This window comes from Theropithecus gelada, chromosome 16, assembly GCF_003255815.1.
Source record: "Theropithecus gelada isolate Dixy chromosome 16, Tgel_1.0, whole genome shotgun sequence".
Classification (NCBI taxonomy): Eukaryota; Metazoa; Chordata; class Mammalia; order Primates; family Cercopithecidae; genus Theropithecus; species Theropithecus gelada.
In genome coordinates, this window is record NC_037684.1 from 73,471,614 (window position 1) to 73,499,331 (window position 27,718).

Here is a 27,718-nt window from a genome sequence, read left to right on the forward strand (position 1 = left end):
GTTACAACCTAATAAAAGACATAGGGCATGTTCTTTGGTTACTGTAATATGAAGTGGCATGTGTTAAATGTCAGGGGAGAACTACAAAGTCATAAAAAGGTGGGAGAGATTACATACAGGTAAAGGAATCAGTAATGACACCGTGGGGAGTGAGATAGTGTTGACCTAGGCCTTTAAGATACAATTGGGACAGTATGGAAAGAGTATATTTTTCCCACTTAAACTCTTTCCTTGGTCGTTCCCTCAAATTTTCCCTTTTGTCCATGTGCAGGCACTTTAGTGAGTTTCTGCGAAGTCACCATTTCTGTAAATACCAGATTGAAGTGCTGACCAGTGGAACTGTTTACCTGGCTGACATTCTCTTCTGTGAGTCAGCCCTCTTTTATTTCTCTGAGGTAAAGTCTGCATTTCCTTTCACACTCTGTTCGAGCATTCCAGCCTCTAACTATCAATGCTGGGGCCCTGTCTATAGGAAATAACGCAGAAAAGCCAAGTCATTTCCAAAAAGATTTATCGTTGTTTCAAGTTGTTTCTGATAGCAAGAGTAATTTAATAACATATTAGAGAGAACATGAAAACTCAATGTGTTAAATAACTCTAATTTTGAAAAACCTGATTAAGCTACTGCATGCCAGAGAGTGCATGTTTTTAATTGTTTGGAGCTATTTTAAAACCACAGAATTTGAAACTTCCAGGGCATAAATTGCAGACCAGACTTCAGAAGAGAAAAGGAAAGGTAGTAAATTTTTTCTTATGCTCATCATGTTTACTTTAGCCAGTTGGTAGGATTGCCCAGTGAAGAAGCATTTGCAACAGACAATGAGTATATTAATCTTTTTGAGGCATACAGTTTAGTATAATGCTCTTTGTTAGGCTTCAACAAGTGAAATTATTTTGTCAGAAAGCAGAAAGAGGATTCCTGGTCTCACAAAGCAGTAATTTAGACACTTGATTCCGCCTCTTTGCAAGAATATAGGTACTCAGTTGATTTGTTTTTTCACTGCCTTTCTTTGCTATAAGTTTAAATCAACAATTTGTTTAGGTTAATATGTCCTCATGGAATGGTGGAAATGATCAGATATAAAATATTTGGTTAGTTTACTCTTTATATGTTTGCTGGTAAGGAACCACAAATCCAATTTAGTATAATTTTTACTCTCGTTCACTAAAAGTTTGCATCCAGTTGTATAGTGTTTGTTTCTTGTTAATTTTTTTTTCCTCTAAATACTTTAAAACTTTTTAATCTCAAATGACTGTAACTTGCTGACAGGTGTTAACTGAAGAAGTAGATCTTTTTGTTTTTTGCTTATGACCTGTATTTTAATATTTGAGCTTATAGATTAGAGATGGTGAGAGAAATCTGTTTATAGTCTTATTTTCCCTTGTGTATTATTTCTTCCTAGTACATGGAAAAAGAGGATGCAGTGAATATCTTACAATTCTGGTTGGCAGCAGATAACTTCCAGTCTCAGCTTGCTGCCAAAAAGGGCCAATACGATGGACAGGAGGCACAGAATGATGCCATGATTTTATATGACAAGTGAGTTATATTGATAGATGCATTCAGCAGATACTTATTGAGCATGTGATATGTTTTGTGGAAATAAAGATGCAAAAACTCAGTCTCTGTTGTCAAGGAGTTCACATGAGGCAGCATAAAAGCTACTTTTTATATGGTGTTTGTAAAGCTTTGGGGGTTCTTAGAACAAAAGTTTCTGCTGGGAAAGGGGAGGTGTGTGTGGGGCAAACAGGATGGCAGTGGTAGTGTTCAAGCAGTGTTTCCCAGAAGAGAGATTTTGTTGGATCCTAAAGAATGAATTGAATTTTGCTACCCAGAGAAGACAGGAAACAACATTCTAGGCAAAGGCATTGGCACAGAAGCCATGGAGACTTGGCGGAAGGTGGCACTTTCAAGAAACTTGAGTTGAGATAATCAAAGGGTTGGGGAATACATGTGAGGATGCTGGTACTAATTGGAATAGATTGTAAGGGACCTTGAATGCCTCTTTATGGGTATAGTATACTTTCTGTATAAATCTGCCTTGCCACGTTATTAAATGAATTAGTTTTTTTATTAGTTTTCACTGAAAATGAGAGGATAGAAAAATCATACAGTGAACAAAATTGAAAATATCTGATCAGGCAAGTGATGAGCTTCTGGCCAGCTCTGTAACGTATGGTATTCTTTTCATTTAACTTTTCTTACTCTGTAAAAAAAATAATTTGTGGTTGGGCACGGTGGCTCACACCTGTAATCCCAACACTTTGAGAGGCAGAAGCGGATGAATTGCTTGAGCCCAGGAATTTGAGACCAGCCTGGGCAACATGGCAAAACCCCGCCTTTACTAAAAATGCAAAAATTAGCTGAGCGTGGTGGCGTGCGCCTTTTGTCCTAGCTACTTAGGGGCCTGAGGCAGGAGCATCACCTGACCCTTGGGAGGTCAACGCTGCAGTGAGCTGTGATCCACTGTACTCCACCCTGTGCAGGGCAGCAGAGTGAGACCCTTTCTCAAAAAAAAAAAAAAAAAAAGTAATTTGTTATTTGTATCCTTAAGCAAATGGTAAAGGGGTAACTTGGGTATAGAGAAAAGTCCATAAATGTTAGGGTTTGAAGACAGCCAATAGCATCTAGGCCAATGGTTCTTGAACACTGGTCTGCAGGCTCTTGCTGGGCTGTCTGCATAGGAATCACCTGAGAGCTCGTTAAAAATAGGTTTTCAGGCCGGGTGTGGTGACTCCTGCCTGTAATACCAGCACTTTGGGAGGCCGAGGCGGGCAGATTACCTGAGGACAGGCATTCAAGACCAGCCTGGCCAACATGGTAAAAGCCTATCTCTACTAAAAACACAAGAATTAGCCAGGCATGGTGGCACACACCTGTAATCCCAGGTACTCGGGAGGCTGAGGCAGGAGAATTGCTTGAGCCCGGGAGGCGGAGGTTGCAGTGAGCCGAGATCATGCCACTGCACTCCAGCCTAGCTGACAGAGCGAGACTCTGTCTCAGAAAAAAAAAAAAAAAAAAAAAATTTAAGTTTTCAATCTGGGCATGGTGGCTCACACCTGTAATCGCAGCATTTTGGAAGGCCAAGGCAGGCAGATCACTTGAGGTCAGGAGTTCAAGACCCACCTGGCCAACATAGTGAAACCTGTCTCTACTAAAAACTACCAAAATTAGGTGGGCATTTTGACGGGTGCCTGTAATCCCAGCTACTAGGGAGGCTGAGGCAGGAGAATTGCTTGAATCCAGGAGGCAGAGGTTGCAATGAGCTGACATCGTGCCACTGCACTGGAGCCTGGGTGACAGAGGGAGACTCCATCTCAAAAAAAAAAAAAAAGTTTCCAGTCCCCCACCCACCCAGTCTCAGAAATTCTGATTCCACAGGTTTGAGGTGTGACCAGGAATCTTTATTTTTAGAAAACATACCAGATAATTCTGATAAATAGCCAGATTAAGGATGTAGTCTGATTTTCCTATTTTGCAAGTAAGGAAAATAAGGCCCAGAGAGGTAATGATTTTCTCAAAGTCACAGAACAAGTTAGTGGCAGCACTTGGACTGGAATGCAGTTCTTAATGTTCTGTCCAGTGTTTATTTTGATACAATATGTTTGTAGACGATACTAGATAAGAAACATTGCTATATAGATATTGAGATAAGAAGGGTTTACATTTAGAAATTTGGTGTAAAGTGCTTGAACATTCAAGTCGTGGAGGAGTATTGACCAACTTATTCAATACAACATAGGAGATTCACATTTTGTTACAAAAATGCTGATTTAAAAGGAGAGTTTTCTTTTTTTTTCTTTTTTATTTTTTGAGATGGAGTCTTGCTGTGTCACCCAGGCTGGAGTGCAGTGACACGATCTCAACTCACTGCAACCTCCGCCTCCTGGGTTCAAGCGATTCTCCTGCCTCAGCCTCCCAAAGTGCTGAGATTACAGGTGCGGGCCACCATGCCCAGCTAATTTTTGTATTTTTAGTAGAGACAGGTTTCACCATGTTGGCCAGGCCGGTCTTGAACACCTGACCTCAAATGATCCACCCACCTTGGCCTCCCAAAGTGCTGGGATTACAGGTGTGAGCCACTGTGCCCGGCACACTTGTTTTTGTATCATATATATGCATCATCATAGTCATGCCTTATCAGCCTTTGTATTTCTGTCAGGAGATAGGAGATAGAAGCCATTAGAGTGCTTGGAAGAGAACTTTTTTTTTTTCCCTCGCATTTAATGCTTTTTTTGGTATTCATTTCATAATCAGCTTACCAAAACATTAGCTGCATTATACCCTATCAAGGTAGAAATCTTTGTGTTCCCAATATTAGTTACTCCCTTTCCTTTCCACACTGAGTCATCAGTAAGTCCTGTTCTATCCAAATAGATCATATCCATCCAGCTCACCCTCAGTGCCATTTTGTTTTGAATTTGTACATGTTTACTGCTGATGCCTCATAGTTATGATGATGTGTTCTTATTTTATTCTGTGCATACAAGTTCTCAGCTTGCTCTTTAGGGGAAATGACCATGTCTTCCTTTCCTATAAATTCATTTCTGTCTATCAAGTCCTGAACAGAGAATAGGTACCCATAAATATGTGACTGTTAGTTTCTTTGCCTCAGTTGTAGTCTGCTCCTTACAGCTTTTAAACAACAGTAGAGTTCACCGTCAAGAACTAAGGATGGTTGGCAGACAGATAGAAAGGTAGCAAGTTGACCCAACTATCTCTGGGGAAGTGGGAATAAAGAAAGGTTGCATCAGTACTGTCATCACATAGCTCTATGGTTCTAGGCCTGCAGACTGAATCAAGTATCCTTGTAGAAGATTCTCTGGAGGAGGCGCCAAAAGTTGCTTATACTTGCTATGGAATTTGATTTTACTTTGGATGTCTTTTTACCATAGATACTTCTCCCTCCAAGCCACACATCCTCTTGGATTTGATGATGTCGTACGATTAGAAATTGAATCCAATATCTGCAGGGAAGGTGGGCCACTCCCCAACTGTTTCACAACTCCATTACGTCAGGCCTGGACAACCATGGAGAAGGTAACCAAGAACTTCAAATGTATTAAACTACAAGAAGTTTTATTGGTAGAACTCATAAAATATAAGGTGGGAAAACCAAGCAGAATAGCACAGTGGAAATTGAAGCAGTCCAGCACAGTGATTAAGAGCAGAGGCCTTGAGTCTGGCCTGGTATGTACAGTCACATGCCACATAACATTTTAGTCAACAGTGGGCTGCATGTACAATGGTCCTGTATGATTATAATGGATCAGAGCTGGCAGTGTAATAATAACAAAGGTTAGAAAAAACAAATTTTAATGAATAAAATAGAAAAAAGAAAAACTAAAAAGATAAAGAATAAATAAGAACAAAACCAAAAAAATTAATGGAACTGAAAAATCTCTGTTGCCTCATATTTACTGTACTATAATTTTAATCATTATTTTAGAGTGCTCCTTCTTATTAAAAAAAAAAAAGTTAACTGTAAAACAGTTTCAGACAGGTCCTTCACAAGGTTTCCAGAAGGAGGCATTATTATCAAAGGAGATGATGGCCCCATGCGTGTTACTGCCCCTGAAGACCTTCCAGTGGGACAAGATGTGGAGGTGAAGGAAAGTGATAATGATGATCCTGACCCTGTGTAGGCTTAGGCTAATGTGGGTGTTTGTCTTAGTTTTTTTTTTTTTTTTTTTTGAGACGGAGTCTTGCTCTGCCGCCCAGGCTGGAGTACAGTGGCCGGATCTCAGCTCACTGCAAGCTCCGCCTCCCGGGTTCACGCCATTCTCCTGCCTCAGCCTCCCGAGTAGCTGGGACTACAGGCGCCTGCCACCTCGCCCGGCTAGTTTTTTGTATTTTTAGTAGAGACGGGGTTTCACCGTGTTAGCCAGGATGGTCTCGATCTCCTGACCTCGTGATCCACCCATCTCGGCCTCCCAAAATGCTGGGATTACAGGCTTGAGCCACCGCGCCCGGCCTTGTCTTAGTTTTTAACAAACAAATTTAAAAAGAAAAAAAAATTAAAAATAGAAAAAAGCTTATAAAATAAGGATATAATGAAAATATTTTTGTACAGCTGTATATGTTTGTGTTTTAAGCTGTTATGACAACAGAGTCAAAAAGTTAAAAAAAAGGTGAAACTTACAGAGTTAAAAAGTTACAGTAAGCTAATTTATTATTAAAGAAAAAAATTTTAAGTAAATTTAGTGTAGCCTAAGTGTATAGTGTAAGTCTACAGTAGTGTATAGTAATGTGCTAGGCCTTCACATTCACTCACCACTCACTCACTGACTCCCCCAGAGCAACTTCCAGTCCTGCAAGCTCCATTCATGGTAAGTGCCTTATACAGATGTACCTTTTTTTATCTTTTAAACTGTATTTTTACTGTGCCTTTTCTGTGTTTGTGTTTAAATACACAAATCCTTACCACTGTAATAGTAGCCTGCAGTATTTGTTATAGTAACATGTGATAAAGGTTTGTAGCCCAAAAGCAATAGGTTGTACCATATAGCCAAGGGGTATAGTAGGCCATACCATCTAGGTTTGTATAAGTACACTCTGTGATGTTAGCACAATGGCAAATAGAAATTCGATTGATTGATTGATTGATTGATTGAGACAGAATCTCACTCTGTTGTCCAGGCTGGAGTGCAGTGGCACAATCTTGGCACACTGCAACTTCTGCCTCCCAGGTTCGAGCAATTCTCCTGTCTCATCCTCCCACGTAGCTGGGATTACAGGCAGGCACCACCACGCCTGGCTAATTTTCGTATTTTAGTAGAGACAGGGTTTCACCATGTTGGCCAGGCTGTTCTCGAACTCCTGACCTTAAGTGATCTGCCTGCTTTGGCCTCCGAAAGTGCTGGGATTACTGGCATGAGCCACCATGTCTGGGCAGTAACTGAAATTCTCTAATGCCATTTTCCTTATCTGTAAAATGACGATAATATGCATGTTTACCTCAAAGTTACTTTGAGGATTAAAATGAGGTAATGTATATAAAAATACATATTAACATAGTACCTGATAACATGGTAAGCATCAAAAAGTGTTAACTACTGTTATTACTATTATTATTACATATTTTTAAATAATTAGAAAGCATTATCAAAAATTAGCTGGGCGTAGTGGCACACACCTGTAGTTCCAGCTACTCAGGAGGCTGAAGCTGAAGGATTGCTTGAGCCTGGGAGTTCAAGGCTGCAGTGAGCCGTGTTCATGCCCCTGCATTCCAGCCTTGGTGACAGAGCAAGACCCTGTCTCCAAAAATTGAAGAAGGCATTATGGGGCAGAGTTAGCTTAGTAATGATCCAAATATTTCACCAGTATCTGTCACAGGATTGGAATACTAGTTTTCGGTATTATGATCACTAGGTATTACTAATAGCTTATTAATAATAAAGTATTGACCGGGCACAGTGACTCATGCCTGTAATCCCAGCACTTTGGGAGGCTGAGGCGGGTGGATCACCTGAGGTCAGGAGTTTGAGACCAGCCTGACCAACATGGAGAAACCCCATTTCTACTGAAAACACAAAATTAGTTGGGCGTGGTGGTGCATGCCTGTAATCCCAGCTACTTAGGAGGCTGAGGTGGGAGAATCGCTTGAATCCAGGAGGCGGAGGTTGCAGTGAGCTGAGACTGCGACATTGCACTCCAGCCTGGGCAACAAGAGCAAAACTCCATCTCAAAAAAATAATGATAATAAATAAATAAAAGTAAAGTTTTGATGTTTATGAATGGTTTATTCTTCTAATGAACTAGAGGAGATTTTTCCAGGAATTGTAGAGCCCATGAGGTTAATGTTGTTTATATGTGTCATGTGTATCCAGGTGAAAAAACTTAATTAAGTGCTATTATATAATACTATACACAAAAACTGAATTTTAGGAATACTGAAGAATTACATATAGAAGTCAAATCATTAAATAGCTAGTAGTAAACAGAATAGAGTGTCAACTGTTACCCAATGATGATAATATTTTCACAATTAAAATTAAACCTTTTCTGATTTTAAAGAAAAAGTTCAGATCTGTGTGATATAAAGAATGTAAGTTTTCAGGGTAATAAAATTAAAATGCAGAGAGAAAATGCAAAAGTAGTTCTTACTAGATATGTGTATGTAAGGAACTTAGACTAATTTTAAGAACACTATCAAGACCCTGGTAGTTAAGTAGGAAAAAAGACATGAATGATTCATTCACCAAAAAGTGTTATGGTGGTAAACAAAAGAAATGTGTTTCTGCCATCCTGGAGCTTAGTCTACAAAAAAGGCACATATTGGCTGGGCATGGTGGCTCGCACCTCTAATCCCAGCACTTTGGGAGATTGAGATGGGTGGATCACCTGAGGTCAGGAGTTCAAGAGCAACTTGGCCAACATGGCGAAACCCCATCTCTACTAAAAATACAAAAATTAACTGGATGTGGTCTTGGGCACCTGTTATCCCAGCTACTCGGGAGGCTGAGGCAGGAGAATCACTTGATCCTGGGAGGCAGAGGTTCCAGTGAGTCGAGATCACACCACTGCATTCCAGCCTTGGCGACAAGAGCGAAACTCCATCTCAGAAAACCAAAAACAAACAAAAAAGGTGCATATTAAATACGAACATAAATATTTACAAATTATACTGAATAAGTTCTCATGTTTGTTATTTGCATGTCCAGTTACAAACTTTTCCTTTATAGAATTAGAAATACAAGTAATAAACATGAAAACTCATTCAGTATAATTAATAATTATTAAATGTAAAGAAAAACATCTATGTAAAATTAGGTATTTAATAATTATTTGGAAAAAAAAAACATACAACCCAGTGTTAGAAAACCTATGTGGAAACAGATATTTTGATATATTGCTAGTGATTCAAATTGATAATGTTCCTTTGAAGGGTAAGCTGACCATATATATCAAAGTTAAAATTTAACTCAGCAATCACACGCCTGGTGAGTTATCTTAAGGAAATCAGTTTGAAAGTAAAATCAATATATGCACAAAGACTTTAATATTTATCATAAACCAGAAAACTGGAGTTTATGTAAATATCAGGTTTATGTAATACTTTCATGACAAATGTTTTGGGGGAGAAAACCCAACAAAATTACATGCGTTGTAATTTTTTTTTTTTTTTTTTGAGACATAGTCTCGCACTGGCATCCAGGCTGGGGTGCAAGTGGCACAATCTCGGCTCACTGCAACCTCTGCCACCTGGGTTTAAGCAATTCTCCTGTCTCAGCCTCCCGAGTACCTGTGATTATAGGTGCTCACCACCATGCCTGGCTAATTTTTATAGTTTTTAGTAGAGAGAGGGTTTCATCATGTTGGCCAGGCTGTTCTTAAATTCCTGGCCTCAAGTGATCTGTCTGCCATGGCCTCCCAGAGTGCTGAGATTACAGGTGTGAGCCACTGCACCCAGCCTCATGCATTATAATTTTAATTTGTAAACTGTACAAAGGAATAATACTTGTAGTAAAACAAGAAGGAAAAACATTTGTTATAGATAGTTATCGTTTATAACCAGTAAAATTATACGTAAAGTTTATTTATTTAAAATAGTTTTAGTTGGATTTGATTTCAACTTTGAAATAATGCTTTTCCTCTCTATCAGGTCTTTTTGCCTGGCTTTTTGTCCAGCAATCTTTATTATAAATATTTGAATGATCTCATCCATTCGGTTCGAGGAGATGAATTTCTGGGTGGGAACGTTTCGATGACTGCTCCTGGCTCTGTTGGCCCTCCTGATGAGTCTCACCCAGGGAGTTCTGACAGCTCTGCATCTCAGGTATTGACTGATTGCATCTGCCATTAGGGAGAAAAGCACACACATCCTTTCCTTCACATCCCAGTAACAGATCCTGTTTGTAAATTTTAAGTTGCAGAAACAAAAGATAAATAAAAGCCGGTGTGGTGGTTTGTGCCTGTAATGCCAGCACTATGGAAGGCTGCAGTGGGCAGATCACATGAGGTCAGGAATTCAAGACCAGCCTGGCCGACATGGTGAAACCCATCTCTACTAAAAATACAAAAATTAGCTGGGCATGGTGGCAGGCACCTGTAATCCCAGCTACTTGGGAGGCTGAGGCAGGAGAATCCCTTGAACCCAGGAGTCAGAGGTTGCAATTAGGCGAAATCGCGCCACTGCACTCCAGTCTGGGTGAGAGAGTGAGACTGTCTCAAAAAAAAAAAAATGAGAGAGAGAAATAAAATTAGCTTACTTACTATCTTCTAATTAAAGCATTTGTGGTGACTTACAATATACTGTATTGTAAAGTATCATGCTGTTTCATTTAGGCCATTATTCTGTTTGAATCTGAGGCTATTTCTCTTAATAAATCAAGTAATATGGAATATATTCATAGCCTCTGAAGAGCTCTGTATGTAAGTATTTGTTTGTTTTTTTTTTTTTTTTTTTTTGAGACGGAGTTTCGCTCTATCGCCCAGGCTGGAGTGCAGTGGCCAGATCTCAGCTCACTACAAGCTCTACCTCCCGGGTTCACGCCATTCTCCTGCCTCAGCCTCCCAAGTAGCTGGGACTACAGGCGCCCGCCACCTTGCCCGGCTAGTTTTTTTTTTTGTACTTTTTAGTAGAGACGGGGTTTCACCATATTAGCCAGCATGGTCTCGATCTCCTGACCTCGTGATCCGCCCGTCTCGGCCTCCCAAAGTGCTGGGATTACAGGCTTGAGCCACCGCGCCCGGCCTCTGTATGTAAGTATTTAGGATACTTTTTATTTTTTTTATTTTTTATTTTTTTAGGATACTTTTAATAAAATAATTGAGTGAATTCTTAGGTCTCCTTTTTTTTCTTTTTCTTTTTCTTTTTTTTTTTTTTTTTGAGACAGGGTCTCCTCACTGCAGCCTGGAAATTCTGGGCTCAAATAATCCACCCACCACAACCTCCTGAGTAGCTGGGACTAGAGGCATGCACCACCACGCCTGGCTAATTTGCAAATTTTTTTTGGCCAGGCGCGGTGGCTCACACCTGTAATCCCAGCACTTTGGGAGACTGAGGTGGGCAGATCAGGAGGTCAGGAGATCAAGACCATCCTGGCCAACGTGGTGAAACCCCGTCTCTACTAAAAATACAAAAATTAGCTGGGTATAGTGGTCGCACTCCTGTAATCTCAGCTACTTGGGAGGCTAAGGCAGGAGAATGGCTTGAACCAGAGGGTCGGAGTTTGCAGTGAGCCGAGATCATGCCACTGCACTCCAGCCTGGCAACAGAAGAGACTCCATCTCAAAAAAAAAAAAAAAATGTATACATGACCATATAAAAACCACTGAATTGTATGATGTGAATGTGAATTAGCACAATAAAGCTGTACAAAAAAAGAATACACGGTATGGTTTTATTTATAAAATGACAAGAACAGGTAACGCTAATCTATGCTAACATTTCAGGCATTTGCCAGCACGCCTGGCAGATTTTTCTATTTTTACTAGAGACAGGGTTTCAATGTGTTAGCCAGGCTGGTCACGAACTCCTGACCTCAGGTGAGGTGATCTGCCTGCCTAGGCCTCCCAGAGTGCTGGGATTACAGGCGTGAGCCATTGGGCCTGGCCTAAATTTTCTTTTTTCTTTTTTTTTTTGGGGGGGTGGGGCAGAGTCTTGCTCTTGTTGCCCAGGCTGGAGTGCAATGGCTCAATCTCGGCCCACTGCAATCTCTGCCTCCTGGGTTCAAGCGATTCTCCTACCTCAGCCTCCCCAGTAGCTGGGATTACAGGCGCCCACCACCACACCCAGCTAACTTTTGTATTTTTTTTAGAGACAGGGTTTCACCATGTTGGCCAGGCTGGTCTCGAACTCCTGACCTCAGGTGATCCAGCTGCATTGGCTTCCCAAAGTGCTGGGATTACAGGCATGAGCTACCATGCCCAGCCAATTTTCTCATTATATTGCTCAGGCTGGTGTCAAACTCCTGGGTTCGAGTGATCCTCCTGCCTTGGCCTCCCAAAGTGTGGGGATTACAGGCGTGAGCCACCTTGCTCAGGCCCTTTGCCCATTTTTAAATTAGATTGCCTTTTTATATTGAGTTTTAGGAGTCCTTTATATATTACAGATAAATGTTCCTTATAAAATTATATTATTTCCAGGTATTTTCTTCATTCTGTGAGTTGTCTTTCCTCTACCTTTTAAAAAAGGGTTTTTTTTGTTTTGTTTTGTTTTTGTTGTTTGTTTTTTGAGATAAGGTCTCATTCTGTTGCCCAGGCTGGAATACAGTGGCACAATCACAGCTCACTGCCACCTCGACCTCCTGGGCCGAAGTGATCCTCTCACTTCAGCCTCCTGAATAGCTAAGGCCATAGATACGCACTGTCCCAGCCAGCTATTTTTTTCTGTTTGTAGAGACAGATCTTACTGGGTTGCCCAGGCTGGTCTCAAACTCTAGGCTCAAAGTGATTCTCCCACCTCTGCCTCCCAGAGTGCTGGGATTACAGATGTCAGCCACATGCAACCTGTCTTTTCACTATTAATAGTGTCTTCCTGCCTCAGCCTCCCGAGTAGCTGGGATTACAGGCACCCACCACCATGCCTGGCTAATTTTTTTGTATTTTTGGTAAAGACAGCGTTTCACCATGTTCACCCAGCTGGTCTTGAACTCCTGAATTCAGGTGATCCACCTGCCATGGCCTCCCAAAGTGCTGGGATTACAGGCGTGAGCCACTGCACCCAGCCGAAATATTGCCATCTTAGCAATATTGTCTTCTAATTTGTGAACATAGATGTATCTTCATGTATTTATGTGTTCTTTAATTTCAGCAGAATTTTGTAGTTTTCAGAGTAGAAGCCTTTCACCCCCTTGGGTCATTTATTCCTATGTTTAAATTCTTTTCGATTCCATTATAAATAGAATTGTTTTCTTAATTTCATTTTCAGATTGTTTGATGAGAGAGCATAGAAATACAAGTGATTTTGGCTGGGCACGGTGGCTCACTTTGGGAGGCTGAGATGGGTGGATCACGAGGTCAGGAGTTCCAGACCATCCTGGCTAACACAGTGAAACCCCGTCTCTACTAAAAATAAAAAAAATTAGCCAGGCGTGGTGGCAGGCACCTGTAGTCCCAGCTACTCAGGAGGCTGAGGCAGGAGAATGGTGTGAATCCCGGAGGTGGAGCTTGCAGTGGGTCAAGATCGTGCCACTGCACTCCAGCCTTGGTGACAGAGCGAGACTCCGTCTCAAAAAAAAGAAAGAAATACAAGTGATTTTTACATGTTGATGCAAGTGCAACTTCAACTTTGCTAAATCTGATTGTTAGCTCTAATAGTTTTCTTGTGGATTCTTTAGGATTTTCATTATATAAGATCATGTCATTTATGGATACAGATAGTTTATTTCTGGCTAGAACTTACAGAACAATGATGAGTAAAAGTGGCAAAAGCAAAAATCTTTGTCTTGTTTCCTATCCGACAGGGAATGCTTTCAGTTTCATCATTTAATATGATATTAGGTCTGGGTTTTCAATAAATGCCTTTTTTCAGGTTGAGGAATTTCCCTATCATTCCTAATTTTTTAATGCTTTTTTTTTTTTTTTTTTTTAATCATGAAACGGTGTTGAATATTGTCATGTTCTTCCTGTATCAGTACAAATGATCATATGGGTTTTGGGTTGTATTCTATTGATGTGAAATATTAATTGATTTTCAGTATTAAACCAACCATGCATGCCTGAGATCAATCTCACTTGGTCATGGTGTGTAATCTTTTCAATATGCTGCTGGATTCTATTTACTGGTATTTTGTTGAAGATTTTGTATCTGAACGCTTAAGATAACATTTATACTCCATCACAAATCAATTGACCATAAATGTGAGGGTGTATTTGTGGGTTCTTAATTCTCTTCCATTCCAAAGATAAGACATCCATCCATCTGTATGTCTGTCTTTATGCCAGTACCATACTCTCTTGATTACTATTGCTGTGTAATAAGTTTTGAAATCAGAAAGTAAGAGTGAGATTTTGGTATCTGAGTAACAGTCGTCATAGAATTAGTTGGGAAGTATTCCCTCTTCTTTATTCTGGTCCCTCTTTCTTTTTTATTTAACTGTGTATCTTGGAGATTGTTCCTTCTCAACACATAATGAGAGCCCCTTTCCCTACCCTCCCACCCCCGCTATAGAGAGTTCTATAAGTGTCTGTTCAATTATTTTATTTACTTAACCTATTACTTAGTCAGGGACATTAAGCTTGTTTATGTCTTTTATTTTAAATAATGCTGCAATGAATAATCTTGTATATAAGTCATTTTCCATCAATATGAGTCTGTCTGTAACTGAATTTTTAGAAGTGGAATTTCTAGGTCAACCTATGGCTCTGTATTTCACAAAAATACCAATTCTGACTTTTCTTGTGGAGGTGGGCAGTAGGAGGTAGAATGCTGGAGGGTAACATGCTGTACTCAGCTAGCTAGTCATTTTAGAAAGGGTTTCCTTAGCTTCTTTTTGTCATATGGCCTCACCAAGAATCAAACACCAAGAATGTTTATTTACAGGGTAAATTTACCCTGTAAATAAGCATTCCTATTTACCCTGTAAACATGGGGTTTTACTACCCAGGATACCTATTTCTGTATGGATAAGAGCTTTTCACGCTGAGGAATAATGCTGTGAGTACAGCACATTTGTTGGAACTTAGGTCATTAAGAATGTTTTATAAATTCATATATTACACATTTTATTTTATTTTATTTTTTAGTTTTTAAGACAAAGTCGGCCGGGCGCGGTGGCTCAAGCCTGTAATCCCAGCACTTTGGGAGGCCGAGACGGGCGGATCACGAGGTCAGGAGTTCGAGACCATCCTGGCTAACACGGTGAAACCCCGTCTCTACTAAAAAATACGAAAAACTAGCCGGGCGAGGTGGCAGGCGCCTGTAGTCCCGGCTACTCGGGAGGCTGAGGCAGGAGAATGGCGTAAAAACCCGGGAGGCGGAGCTTGCAGTGAGCTGAGATCCGGCCACTGCACTCCAGCCTGGGCGACACAGCGAGACTCCGTCTCAAAAAAAAAAAAAAAAAAAAAAAAAAAAGACAAAGTCTTCCTCTGTTGCCCAGGCTGGAGAGCAGTGGTGCAATCTGGGCTCACTATGACCTCCATCTCCTGGGCTCAAGTGATTCTCATGTCTCAGCCTCCAGAGTAGCTAGGATTACAGGCATGCACCACCATGCCCGACTAATTTTTGTATTTTTAGTAGAAACAGGGTTTCACCATGTTGACCATGCTGGCCTCGAACTCTTGGCCTGAAGTGATTGGCCCACCTTAGCCTCCAAAAGTGCTGGGATCCTTGTATTGGGTAAAAGATGAATATTGAGGGCTGCATGGTAGCTGATACCTGTAATCCCAGCACTTTGTGAGACAGACGGGAGGAGTGCTGGAGCCCAGGAGATTGAGGCTGCAGTGAGTTGTGATCGCGCCATCACACTTCAACCTAGGGATTACAGGCTTCAGTCACTGTGCCTGACCTGTACATTTTAATATTGTGCTTTCCTCTTTTAGCTATAGTATGAGGTTACATTTCAGAGTCATTGTTGTTAAGCATCTTAATAGTGATGAGGTTGAGTGAAAGTTACTTCTATTTCAAACACTGAAGAAAATTTTGTACAAATCTGTCACATTCCAAGCCCAGGACTGATTGTTTCATATACTTCTAATTTTACAATTTCTATTGTAGTCCAGTGTGAAAAAAGCCAGTATTAAAATACTGAAAAATTTTGATGAAGCGATAATTGTGGATGCGGCAAGTCTGGATCCGGAATCTTTGTATCAACGGACATATGCCGGGTAAGCTTAGCTCATGTGTAGAATTTTTACAAGTGTAAATAACTGCATCTTTTAAAATTTTAAAATTAAATTTTACATTTTTTTCTAATCTATTATTATATGCCCAGAACTTTCACTTAGAGTGTGCAGTATAATGTGGTGGTTGAGTGTAAAGGCTCTGGAGTGACTTCCTGGCTTTTAATCTTGGCTCTGCTGCCGTTTATTGGCAAGCTGCTAACCTCTTGGTATCTCGGTTTTTTCATCTGTAAAATAAGAATAATAAAGTGAAAAGATGCCAACATCATTTACTCTGGGCTGCATAACTCATACTTGGAAAAATTATTTCTTTGAATTTAAGAATTAACTCGGTTGTTCATTTTAGCTTGTGATCAAAAGATAGTGATTTATAGGACATGCCACTTACTAAAATTTACCACAGATCCAATCAGAAAATCACTTTCTCTTCCCTAAAGGTGGCTTGATTAACATGTAAAGGTGTGTAAAGACTTGATTGCCCTACCCTGACCCATTCCCTAGTTCCCAGCAGTACCATGAAAAAGTGATTTCGAGATACTTAATTGCTTTCAGTAGAAAGTAACAGTGGTAGGCCAGGCGCAGTGGGTCATGCCTGTAATCCCAGCACTTTGGGAGGCTGAGGCAGGCAGATCACGAGGTCAGGAGATCGAGACCATCCTGGCTAACATGGTGAAACCCCGTCTCTACTAAAAAGACAGAAAGCTGGGCGTGGTGGCAGGCACCTGTAGTCCCAGCTACTTGGGAGACTGAGGCAGGAGAATGGCATGAACCCGGGAGGCAGAGCTTACAGTGAGCAGAGATTGCGCCACTGCACTGCAGCCTGGGTGACAGAGTGAGACTCTGTCTCAAAAAAAAGAAAGTAACAATGGTATTGGGAGACTGAGGAGCCTGGAAAGTACTTGAAGGAAATAAAAGATTTGTTTGACCACACTGTATTTGGAAAGCCAGCTTCTTCAGCTGTGTTGCTTTGTATAGTAATCTTTAGTTCTTCTTTTAGAAAATAATGGACAAGGCCGGGCGCAGTGGCTCACGCCTGTAATCCCACCACTTTGGGAGGCTGAGGCGGGTGGATTACCTGAGCTCTGGAGTTAGAGACCAGCCTAGGCAACATGGTGAAACCCCATGTCTACTAAAATACAAAAAGCTGGGCGTGGCGGCGTGTGCCAATAGTCCCAGCTACTCAGGAGGCTGAGGCAGGAGAATTGCTAGAACCCGGGAGGCGGAGGTTGCAGTGAGCTGAGATCACGCCACTGCACTCCAGCCTGGGCGAGAGAGCAAGACTCTGTCTCAAAAATAATAATAATAAAATAAAAAATAATGGACAGTAAAGCTAAAGGAGTTCATTCCCAAAGATGATGTTATTCTTAAGGAATGTTTCATTTATTTAAGACCTTACATAAAGTCTATCCATTGTGTGATGTTTCACTTCTGTAATTGTGTATGTGTGTAATGTAAATATATATGTTTTTGTTTTGTTTTTTTGAGACAGAGTCTCGCTCTGTCACCCAGGCTGGAATGCAGTGGTGCAGTCTCACTCTCTGCAACCTCTGTCACCCCAGGTTCAAGCGTTTCTCCTGCCTCAGCCTCCCAAGTAGCTGGGACTACATGCGTGTGCCACCACGCCCGGCTAATTTCTTGTATTTTCAGTAGAGACAGGGTTTCACCGTTCTAGCCAGGATGGTCTCGATCTCCTGACCTCATGATTCACCTGCCTTGGCCTCCCAAAGTGCTGCTATTACAGGCGTGAGCCATCACGCCCAGCATGTATTTTTTAAATGTATAAAAGGAAGCAGGAAAGAGAAGTGATCATTTTTCTTTATCTTTAAAGATTACCTTCGCCAGGCACAGTGGCTCACACTTGTAATCCCAGCACTTTGGGACGCTGAGGCAGGCAGATCACTTGAGGTCAGGAGTTCAAAACCAGCCTGGCCAACATGGTGAAACCCTGTCTTTAATAAAAATAAATAAATAAAGACGGTTTTTAATATTTGTTTTAGTTTTGTGATTTTAGCATCTTCCTGAAATTTTTCTCTAGGCAAGTAAATTGTATCAGTTGGTATATCAGCACCCATATATGAAATAACTTATTAGGAGAGTATCTTTAAAATAAGATCTACTTTGCCTGAAATAAACTGATATATTGCCGGGCGCAGTGGCTCAAGCCTGTAATCCCAGCACTTTGGGAGGCCGAGACGGGCGGATCACGAGGTCAGGAGATCGAGACCATCCTGGCTAACACGGTGAAACCCCGTCTCTATTAAGAAATACAAAAAACTAGCCGGGCGAGGTGGCGGGCGCCTGTAGTCCCAGCTACTCGGGAGGCTGAGGCCGGAGAATGGCGTGAACCTGGGAGGCGGAGCTTGCAGTGAGCTGAGATCCGGCCACTGCACTCCAGCCTGGGCGACAGAGCGAGACTCCGTCTCAAAAAAAAAATAAAATAAAATAAACTGATATATTGATGTTCACAGAATTTTTCTTTTAACCAACTTGACAAATGCATTATTCTTGACCTCAAGTGATCCACCATCCTCAGCCTCCCAAAGTGCTGGGATTACAGGCATGAGCCACCGCACCTAGCATTATTCTTATAAAAAATTAAATTTATAGTTAAGTTTAGTGTCCCCTTTGTTCATGTACCATTGCTTATTTTCTTCCGTTCCTACTCACAGTAATCATTCTTATGGTATGCATTTTTGTTTGCTTGTTTTTATATAATTGATATTACGCTCCATTCTGTACATTGTACTTTCATTCACAGTGAGTTTTGGGCATTCCTATGTTCGTCTATACAGACTTACCTCATTTTAACTATACTGTAGTATTCCGTATATAATATTTATTATAATTCATAACTGTAGCAGAGTATCTCATAGTGTATGTGTTACTGTTTTGCCATTTTAGTATCAATGAGTATTTAATTCATTTGCAGTTTTTCCCTCTTATACCCAGTATCACAAAGGATCTCCTTTTATATGCTTCTTTGTACCAGGAAGCAGATTTAAAAAAAATTTTTTTTTTTAAATTTTTGAAAAAAAATGAAATGAAGTCTCACTATGTTGCCCAGGCTGGTCTCAAACTCCTAGGCTCAAGCAGTCCTTCCATCTTGGCCTTTCAAAGCACTGGGGTTACAGGCATGAACCACTCACGCCTGGCCCAGATTTTAAAATTTGATAGCTCTTACAATTTACTTTTTAAAGTATCTACATCATTTTATGTTCTCACCAGTCATTAATGAGAATACTTGAGACTTTTGGCTGGACACAGTGGCTCACGCCTGTAATCCCAGCACTTTGGGAGGCCGAGGCGGGCGGATCAAGGGATCAAGACCACCCTGGCCAACATGGTGAAACGCTGTCTCTACTAAAAATACAAAAATTAGCTGAGCATGGTGGTGCATGCCCGTAGTCCTAGCTACTCGGGAGGCTGAGGCAGGAGAATCACTTGAACCCGGGAGGCAGAGGTTGCAGTGAACTGAGATCGCACCACTGCACTCCAGCCTAGCAAGAGAGTGAGATTCCGTCTCAGAAAAAAAAAAAAAAAAAAAAACTTCAGACTTAATTTTTTTTCCAGTCTTAGGTTGAGATTGGGTTTCTTTTGGTATATCTCTTGATTGTTCAGGTTTTTTCCTTTATGAATTGACTATTCATCTCCTTTTCACATTATTTCTGTTGCGTGATTTTATTAGTGACTTGTTAAAATTCTGTATATTTCTTCGGCATGACACTTCATTATTCAAAAAAAAAATTCTGTACATGTTTCTCAATACTAATCATTGGTTGGTAATATCTTAAAAATAAGAACCTTACTGTATTTTTTGCTTTTGTTTTTTTTTTTTTTGGAGACAGAGTCTTACTCTGTTGCCCAGGCTGGAGTGCAATGGTGTGATCTCGGCTCTCAGCTCACTGCAACTGCAACCTCTACCTCCCTGGTTCAAGCGATTCTCCTGCCTTAGCCTCCTGAGTAGCTGGGATTACAGGCACCCACCACCACTCCCGGCTAATTTTTATATTTTTAGTAGAGACAGCATTTCACCATGTTGGCTAGGTCTCAAACTGCTGGCCTCAAGTGATCCGCCTGCCCTGGCCTCCCAAAGTACTGGGATTATAGGCATGAGCCACCACGCCCGGCTGCTTTTTGCTTTTTACCTTTGTTTTATAGTACTATAGTTTTAGTATAAACAAACATATATACACACAACTATGGCTTTATAATATATTTCAGTCATTGTTAGAGCAAGGCCTACCTTTTGGCTGCTTCTTTGACAAAATTGTCTTGGCTATTCTTGTGCCTTTTTTCTTCTTTGTGAGTTTTAGAATTGTGAATTACCTGTTGACTCACCATGTTTTGTAAACCATTTGAGGATTTCTAATAGAATTGCACTCAAAGGTTATCTTGCTTTCTGTGCAGCAACGTTTTATTTCAAATAAGCCCTACTTTAAGTTACATAGGATGGCTGTAAATTGTGTTTCTGGCTTTCTAGATTTAGATGAATTCTCCTACATTTAAAACTGATTGTTAGCGGTTATAGTCTTCTGTTCATCCTTGTTTAGGAAGATGACATTTGGAAGAGTCAGTGACTTGGGGCAATTCATCCGAGAATCTGAGCCTGAACCTGATGTAAAGAAATCAAAAGGTTTGTGATGTTTTTATACTTCATATTAAGGCTTTACTCACATTGACTGTAAGTCATTTGACTGTAACTCAAAGACCACTGAAGGTTTAAACTGTTTATTTTGTAAAATAACCACTGTATCTTTCACCTTGTGTTTATGGTCACAAGTAAATACAAGGGCTTCATGTAGTCACATCTTTATGCAATTTCCTCTGAATCAAAAGTTAGTGAACTTACTTTGCCACTCCAGAAGGCACATGAATATGAAAAAGCATTGTCTGTTTTTTTATTTTATGGCAAAATACCCAACCTAAGTTGGACTTAATGTTTGAGACCCTTTATTTTATTAAATTGTTATATTTTTTCTTTTCTTTTTTTCCTTTTTTTTTTTTTTTTTAAATAATTTTTTGAGACAGTTCTTGCTCTGTCACCTAGATTGGAGTGCAGTGGTCTGATCTCACCTCACTGCAACCTCTGCTTCCTAGGTTCTAGCGATTTTCCTGCCTCAGCCGCCTGAGTAGCTGGGACTACAGGTGCACATCACCACACCTGGCTGCTTTTTGTATTTTTAGCAGTGATGGGGTTTCACTACGTTGGCTAGGTTGGTCTCGTACTCCTGACCTCAAGCAATCCACCCGCCTTGGCATCCCAAAGTGCTGGAATTACAGGTGTGAGCCACTGTGCCTGGCCTTATTAAATTATTTTTATTAAATTTCCTCAAGATTGATGAAAGTAATGAAATATACATAGAAAATAGACTGGATTAAGAAAATGTGGTACATATACACCATAGAATACTATGCAGCCATAAAGAAGGATGAGTTCATGTCCTTTGTAAGGACATGGATGAAGCTGGAAACCATCATTCTGAGCAAACTATCGCAAGGACAGAAAACCGAACACCGCATATTCTCACTCATAGGTGGGAATTGAACAATGAGAACACTTGGACACAGGGTGGGGAACATCACACACTGGGGACTGTTGTGGGGTTGGGGGAGAGGGGAGGGATAGCATTAGGAGATATACCTAATGTAAATGATGAGTTAATGGGTGCAGCACACCAACCAACATGGCACATGTATACATATGTAACAAAGCTGCACGTTGTGCACATGTACCCTGGAACTTAAAGTATAATAAATAAATAAGAAATATATGTGGAAAATATTAATAGGTCAAAATTCAAATTGTTCGTTTCATCACGGCCGGGCGCGGTGGCTCAAGCCTGTAATCCCAGCACTTTGGGAGGCCGAGACGGGCGGATCACGAGGTCAGGAGTTCGAGACCATCCTGGCTAACACGGTGAAACCCCGTCTCTACTAAAAAATACAAAAAACTAGCCGGGCGAGGTGGCGGGCGCCTGTAGTCCCGGCTACTCGGGAGGCTGAGGCAGGAGAATGGTGTAAAAACCCGGGAGGCGGAGCTTGCAGTGAGCTGAGATCCGGCCACTGCACTCCACCCTGGGCGACACAGCGGGACTCCGTCTCAAAAAAAAAAAAAAAAAAAAAAAAAAAAAAAAAAGAGATCGTGACCATCCTGGCCAACACGGTGAAACCCCGTCTGTACTAAAAACACAGAAATTAGCCAGACTTGGTGGCATGTGCCTATGCAACCGCCTCTGGGTTTAAGCAATTCTGTTTTAGGCTCCCAAGTAGCTGGGATTATAGGCGCCATGGCTAATTTTTGCATTTTTAGTAGAGACAGGGTTTCACTACGTTGACCAGGCTGGTCTGGTCTCAAACTCCTGACCTCAGGTGATCCGCCTGCCGGGACCTCCCAAAGTGCTGGGATTATAGGCGTGATCCACCATGTCTGGCCATTTATTTTCTTTTTTTTTTTTCCTGAGATGGAGTCTTGCTCTGTTGACCAGCGTTGGAGTGCAGTGGCATGATCCCAGCTCACTGTAACCTCTGCCTCCTGGGTTCAAGCAATTGTCCTGCCTCGGCCTTCCAAGTAGCTTGGATTACAGGCGCGCACCACCACACCTGGCTAATTTTTGTATTTTTAGTGGAGACAGGGATTCATTATGTTGGCCAGGCTGGTCTCGAACTCCTAACCTCGTTATCTGTGCCCACCTCAGCCTCCCAAAGTGCTGAGGTTACAGGTGTGAGCCACTGCGCCCAGCCATCTTATTTTCTTTCTTCTTTTTTTTTTTTTTTCGGCATGGGGGACAGAGTCTAGCTCTGTTGCCAGGCTGGAGTGTAGAGGCATGATCTTGGCTCAGTGCAACCTCCACCTCCTGGGTTCAAGTGATTCTCCTGTAATCTCAGCCTCCCAAGTAGCTGGGATTACAGGTATGCACCACCAGGCCCAGCTAATTTTTGTATTTTTAGCAGAGATGGGGTTTCATCATGTTGACCAGGATGATCTCCATCTCCTGACCTTGTGATCCACCCACCTTGGCCTCCCAAAGTGCTGGGATTATAGGTGTGAGTCACCACACCTGGCCCATTTTATTTTCTTAATGCAACTATTATTTAGGTAATTAATTGCATCTCTTCATTTTGATGAATGATCTACTTTTTGGTCAGATATAAATTTGACAGAGTAAGCAAAAAATGCAACAATTATTGAAGTAATTTAAACCAAAAAAGGGCCTATTACCTAGTTGACTTTATCCAAATAATTACTTTTATTTCCTGTTTTGTCAGAGAAGTCTTAGGTACACTGTTGGGAAGAATCTTAAGACTGAAGGAAAATCTACACAGTTCATTCAGTAAATAATGTTTTGCTTTTCCTGAGTTAAGGAAAGGGAAAAAAAATTGTGTATATGTTTTAAGTAAATGATTTTGAGTGCCTCTTTGTGTACTTGTATTCACACAGCAGGTTAGAAGATTCAGATCTTGCTTTCAAAAATTTGACAGTCTAGTAGTTAAGTGCCTTTCTTTTTCTTCTTCTTTTTTTTTTTTTTTGGAGACAGTCTTGCTCTGTTGCCCAGGCTGGAGTGCAATGGCGCGATCACGACTCACTGCAACCTCTGCTCCCCGGGTTCTAGCAATTATTCTGCCTCAGCCTCCCATGTAGCTGGGATTATAGGCACCCGCCACCACGCCTGGCTAATTTTTTGTATTTTTAGTAGAGGTGGGGTTTTGCCATATTGACCCTGCTGGCCTCAGACTCCTGGCCTCAAGTGATCTGCCCGCCTTGGCCTCCCAAAGTGCTGGGCTTACAGGCATGAGCTTGTATTGGATAAAAGAAGAATATTGGGGGCTGCATGATGGTTCATACCTGTAATCCCAGCACTTTGTGAGACTAAGACGGGAGAAGTGTTGGAGCCCAGGAAGGTGAGGTTGCAGTGAATTGTGATCGTGCCATCACACTTCCACCTAAGTAATGGAGCAAGACCCTGTCTCTATAAAACAAAACAAAATTTTTTAAAGGAATACTAGGAAGAGGTCAGCGGTGGTTTCAGAACAGAGGAAGTGCCAGATGACCTTTGTGAGGCATTGGCCAGGAAGAACTCTACAGTGTCTTTAGGCAGCTTCTGTCTATAAGGATAATGGAGTCTCCTCCCCGGTATTAATAGAAAATCTCTGAGCTGTTTTTTTTCCCCCCCTGAGACGGAGTCTTGCTCTATCGCCCAGGCTGGAGTGCTGTGGCGCAATCTTGGCTCACTGCAAGCTCCGCCTCCTGGTTTCACGCCATGCTCCTGCCTCAGCCTCCCGAATAGCTGGCACGACAGGCATCGGCCACCACGCCCAGCTAATTTTTTTGTTACTTTTAGTAGAGACGGGGTTTCACCATGTCAGCCAGGATGGTCTCAATCTCCTGACCTCGTGATCTGCCCACCTCGGCCTCCCAAAGTGCTGGAATTACAGGCGTGAGCCCCCGTGCCCGGCCGGTTTTTTGTTTTTTTTTTTTAATCTGGTCTCATACCTCTGATAGCTCATGAAGAAGTGTTCCTGCTTCATTCATATATGTGTTAGGTATAGCATAGGTGTTTGGTGTTCTGTTTGTTTCTGTTTGTTTTATATGAATTAAGGTGTATTATGAGCAGTTGAAGATAAACAGGAAATTTTTTCCCAAACCACTATATCTGCTCGTTCTATTCATTCAGTCTCTTTATGTTATTCCTTCATTCATTCATTCTATAGAACAATGGAGTGCCTACTATATGCATCTACTGTTGTGGGTCCTGGGGAAGAAAGCAAAGTTCCTGCTTTCATGGAACTTACATTATATTGGTAGAGACAGTAACAGATAAACAAATGCAGCCTGTGTACATGTGTTACATGAAAAGCAGGGTAGGGGGCTGGGAGAGAGTTGTAGGGAGTGCTGTTTTCAAGGTGGTTGTCAGGAAAGGCCTCACTGAGGAGGTGGCATTTTTAGTAGACCTGAGCGCATTGGGGGCGTAAGCCCAGGCAGCAAGTGGAGGAAGAGTGTTCATGATGGAAGGAACAAGGATAGAGGCCCGAAGCTAGAGAGCTCAGCATGATCAAGGAACAGCAAGCCCCATGTGGCTGGAATGGAGTGAGCAAAGGAATGAGCAGTAGAAGGTGAATGAGTTGGGAGGTCACCAGAGACCATGGCAAGGACTGGAAAGTGTCAGGGACACATTGGAATTTGGAGCAGGGAAATGATGGGATTTATGTTTTTAAGGGATTGCTGTATCAGCTATTTGGAAAATTAAGTGTAGGGCTTCAAAGAATAGAAGCAGAGAAACAACATTCTTGCCGTAATCGTAGTCTAAGTAAGGGATGATGGTGGTGTGGATTAGGCTGGTAGTGGAAGACCAGTCCAGTTCGGGTTGTATTTGAAGGTAGAGGCAAACATTGTATTTCTACCAGCAAGCCCATCTATGAAGTTACTTGTATTATTAATTTGATTGAGATACGCCCACATAAACTAATGAATAGGAATGTCTGCAGTTGGGTTAAACACCCCCATATATCCTTCTTTTAATTCTTTTAATTGTCCAGACGTCTCTTTAAGTCAAAGTATTTTTTGGTAGTGTAGGAGCCTAGGGATTGAATTATTCACTCAGAAGGCATTTGAGTGATTACTGTGTGCCAGGCACTATGCTGAATGCCAAGGATGTAAATAAGAGGGCATAGTCTCAGTCTGTTTTACTCCAGCTTGGTTCCTTTTTAATGACCCTGACTTGTTAAGCGCATATCAGTTAACCTACAGAATGTTTAATCTTCTGAAATTTCCTGGTTGTTATTTAGCTTATTTCTCTCTCCTAGACATTTCTTGTAAACTGGAAGTTACACCTATAGTCTTGATGATTCGTGTTACACATTTTAGATTAGAACACATGGGTGTGTTGTATATGGTGTTTTTGAAAGGCTTTCTATATATTGGTCTGTACATTAAAATATTGCCTGAATGGATACACGTAAAATTTAACAGTGATTACATTAGAGATGAGAAGAGGTGCCTTTTACTTTTCAATATACCCTTTTCCTCTGCTTTTTGAATTTTCTTGCCTTATGCATACTTTATTGCTTAATCGTCCACCTCATCTCTTCCCCTGTGGCTTCCTGTTGCCTTTGGAATTAAATCTAGACTCTTTGCTGTGACCTGTGAATGTCCCTTGCTGGCCTCTATCACCTTACTTTGAACCACTCCTTTCATGGACTGAGCTCTCATTGGACTATCTTTTATTCTTTTGCTGAAGTTTCTTCCCTTTGAGGGCCTCTGCAGTTGCTGTTTCATGACTGTGGCAAGCCCTGCCATGGCTTTCTTGCAAGGATTGTTTCTCCTTCTCATCTCAATATTATCTCTTCAGAGAGGGACCTTTCCAACTCACATGATCTAAAATCCGTTGTATGTACCACTCACTACCACTTCTTTCTTTTCTTTTTCTTTTCCTTTTTTTTTTCTTTCTTTTTTTTTTTTCTGAGACAGGGTCTTGCCCAGGCTGGAGTCATGACTCACTGCAGCCCCAACTTCTTGGGCTCAGATGATCCTTTCACCTCAGCCTCTCGAGTAGCTGGAACTGCAGGCACACACCACCACGCTTGGCTTATTATTTTACTTTTTGTAGAGACAGGGATTTGCCAAGGCTGGTCTCAAACTCCTACCTCAAGCAATGCACATCTCTCGGCCTCCCAAAGTGCTGGGATTACAGGAGTGAGCCACCACGCCTGGCCTATTTTCTTATTCACTGTCTGAAATTATCTTGTTCATTTATTTATATACTTGTTTATTTATCAGCTGGACATGGTGCCTCACACCTATAATCCCAATACTTTGGGAGGCTAGTTTGGAGAATTGGTTGAGCCCAGGACTTCAAGACCAGCCTGGGCAACAAAGTGAGACCCTGTCTATAAAAAATTGTTTAAAAATTAGCTGGGTGTGGTGGCACATGCCTGTAGTCCCAGCTACTTGGGAGGCTGAGGTGGGAGAATCACTTGGGCCCAGGAGGTCAAGGCGACAGTGAGCCTTAATCGTGCCACTGCACTCTAGCCTAGTGACAAAGTGAGACCCTGTGTCTAAAAAGTAAATAAAAGTAGTTTCTCTTTCATGACTAGAATATTACCTCTATAAGAGCTGTGAGTTTGTCTGTATTATTTGGCACTATATTTCCTGATTCCGAAATTATGCCTAGCACATGGTAAGTACTCCTTAAATATTTATTGATTGAATTAATTAATACTTAAGAATTTCATTTGGGATTTTCTGAGTGATAAGATTATGGATTATATTTATGTAAGAAAAAAATCATTTTTTAAACTTGGTTGCCCTTTGCCACACTGACATAGACACTATGTTTTCTTAGCCAGATTACTTGTGAGGATACTCACAGAGGCCATTCTCTTCTCAGTTCCCAAATAATTGATATTTCTTAGCATTTTCAAGCTCATGCAATTCTTAGATGATGTATCTGTGTATATCATCTCCTCATTCTACAAATATAGAAATTGAAGGCTGGGCACAGTGGCTCACGCCTGTAATCTCAGCAGTTTGCGAGACCAAGGTGAGAGGATCACTGAGGTCAGGAGTTCAAGACCAGCGTGGCCAACATGGTGAAGCCTCGCCTCTATTAAAAATACAAAAATTGGCCGGGCGCGGTGGCTCAAGCCTGTAATCCCAGCACTTTGGGAGGCCGAGACGGGCGGATCACGAGGTCAGGAGATCAAGACCATCCTGGCGAACACGGTGAAACCCCGTCTTTACTAAAAAAAATACAAAAAACTAGCCGGGCGAGGTGGCGGGCGCCCGTAGTCCCAGCTACTCGGGAGGCTGAGGCAGGAGAATGGCGTAAACCCGGGAGGCGGAGCTTGCAGTGAGCTGAGATCCAGCCACTGCACTCCAGCCTGGGCCACAGAGCGAGACTCCATCTCAAAAAAAAAAAAAAAAAAAAAAAAAAA

The 27,718-nt window shown here is 41.4% G+C and overlaps 1 protein-coding gene across 2 annotated transcripts in view; it reads left to right on the top strand.

The window, feature by feature from the left end:
• Positions 1–27,718, top strand: part of AKAP10 (A-kinase anchoring protein 10) — a 77,785-nt gene that overhangs the window by 40,153 nt on the left and 9,914 nt on the right. Inside the window, exons 7-12 of one of the 2 annotated variants that reach the window (XM_025363048.1) lie at positions 272–395; positions 1,404–1,540; positions 4,897–5,041; positions 9,606–9,779; positions 15,663–15,772; positions 20,338–20,420. In XM_025363048.1, coding sequence (XP_025218833.1) covers positions 272–395; positions 1,404–1,540; positions 4,897–5,041; positions 9,606–9,779; positions 15,663–15,772; positions 20,338–20,420 — 773 coding nt within the window. The remainder of the gene's footprint in view (positions 1–271; positions 396–1,403; positions 1,541–4,896; positions 5,042–9,605; positions 9,780–15,662; positions 15,773–20,337; positions 20,421–27,718) is intronic. The other variant, XM_025363049.1, reaches the window with a different exon arrangement.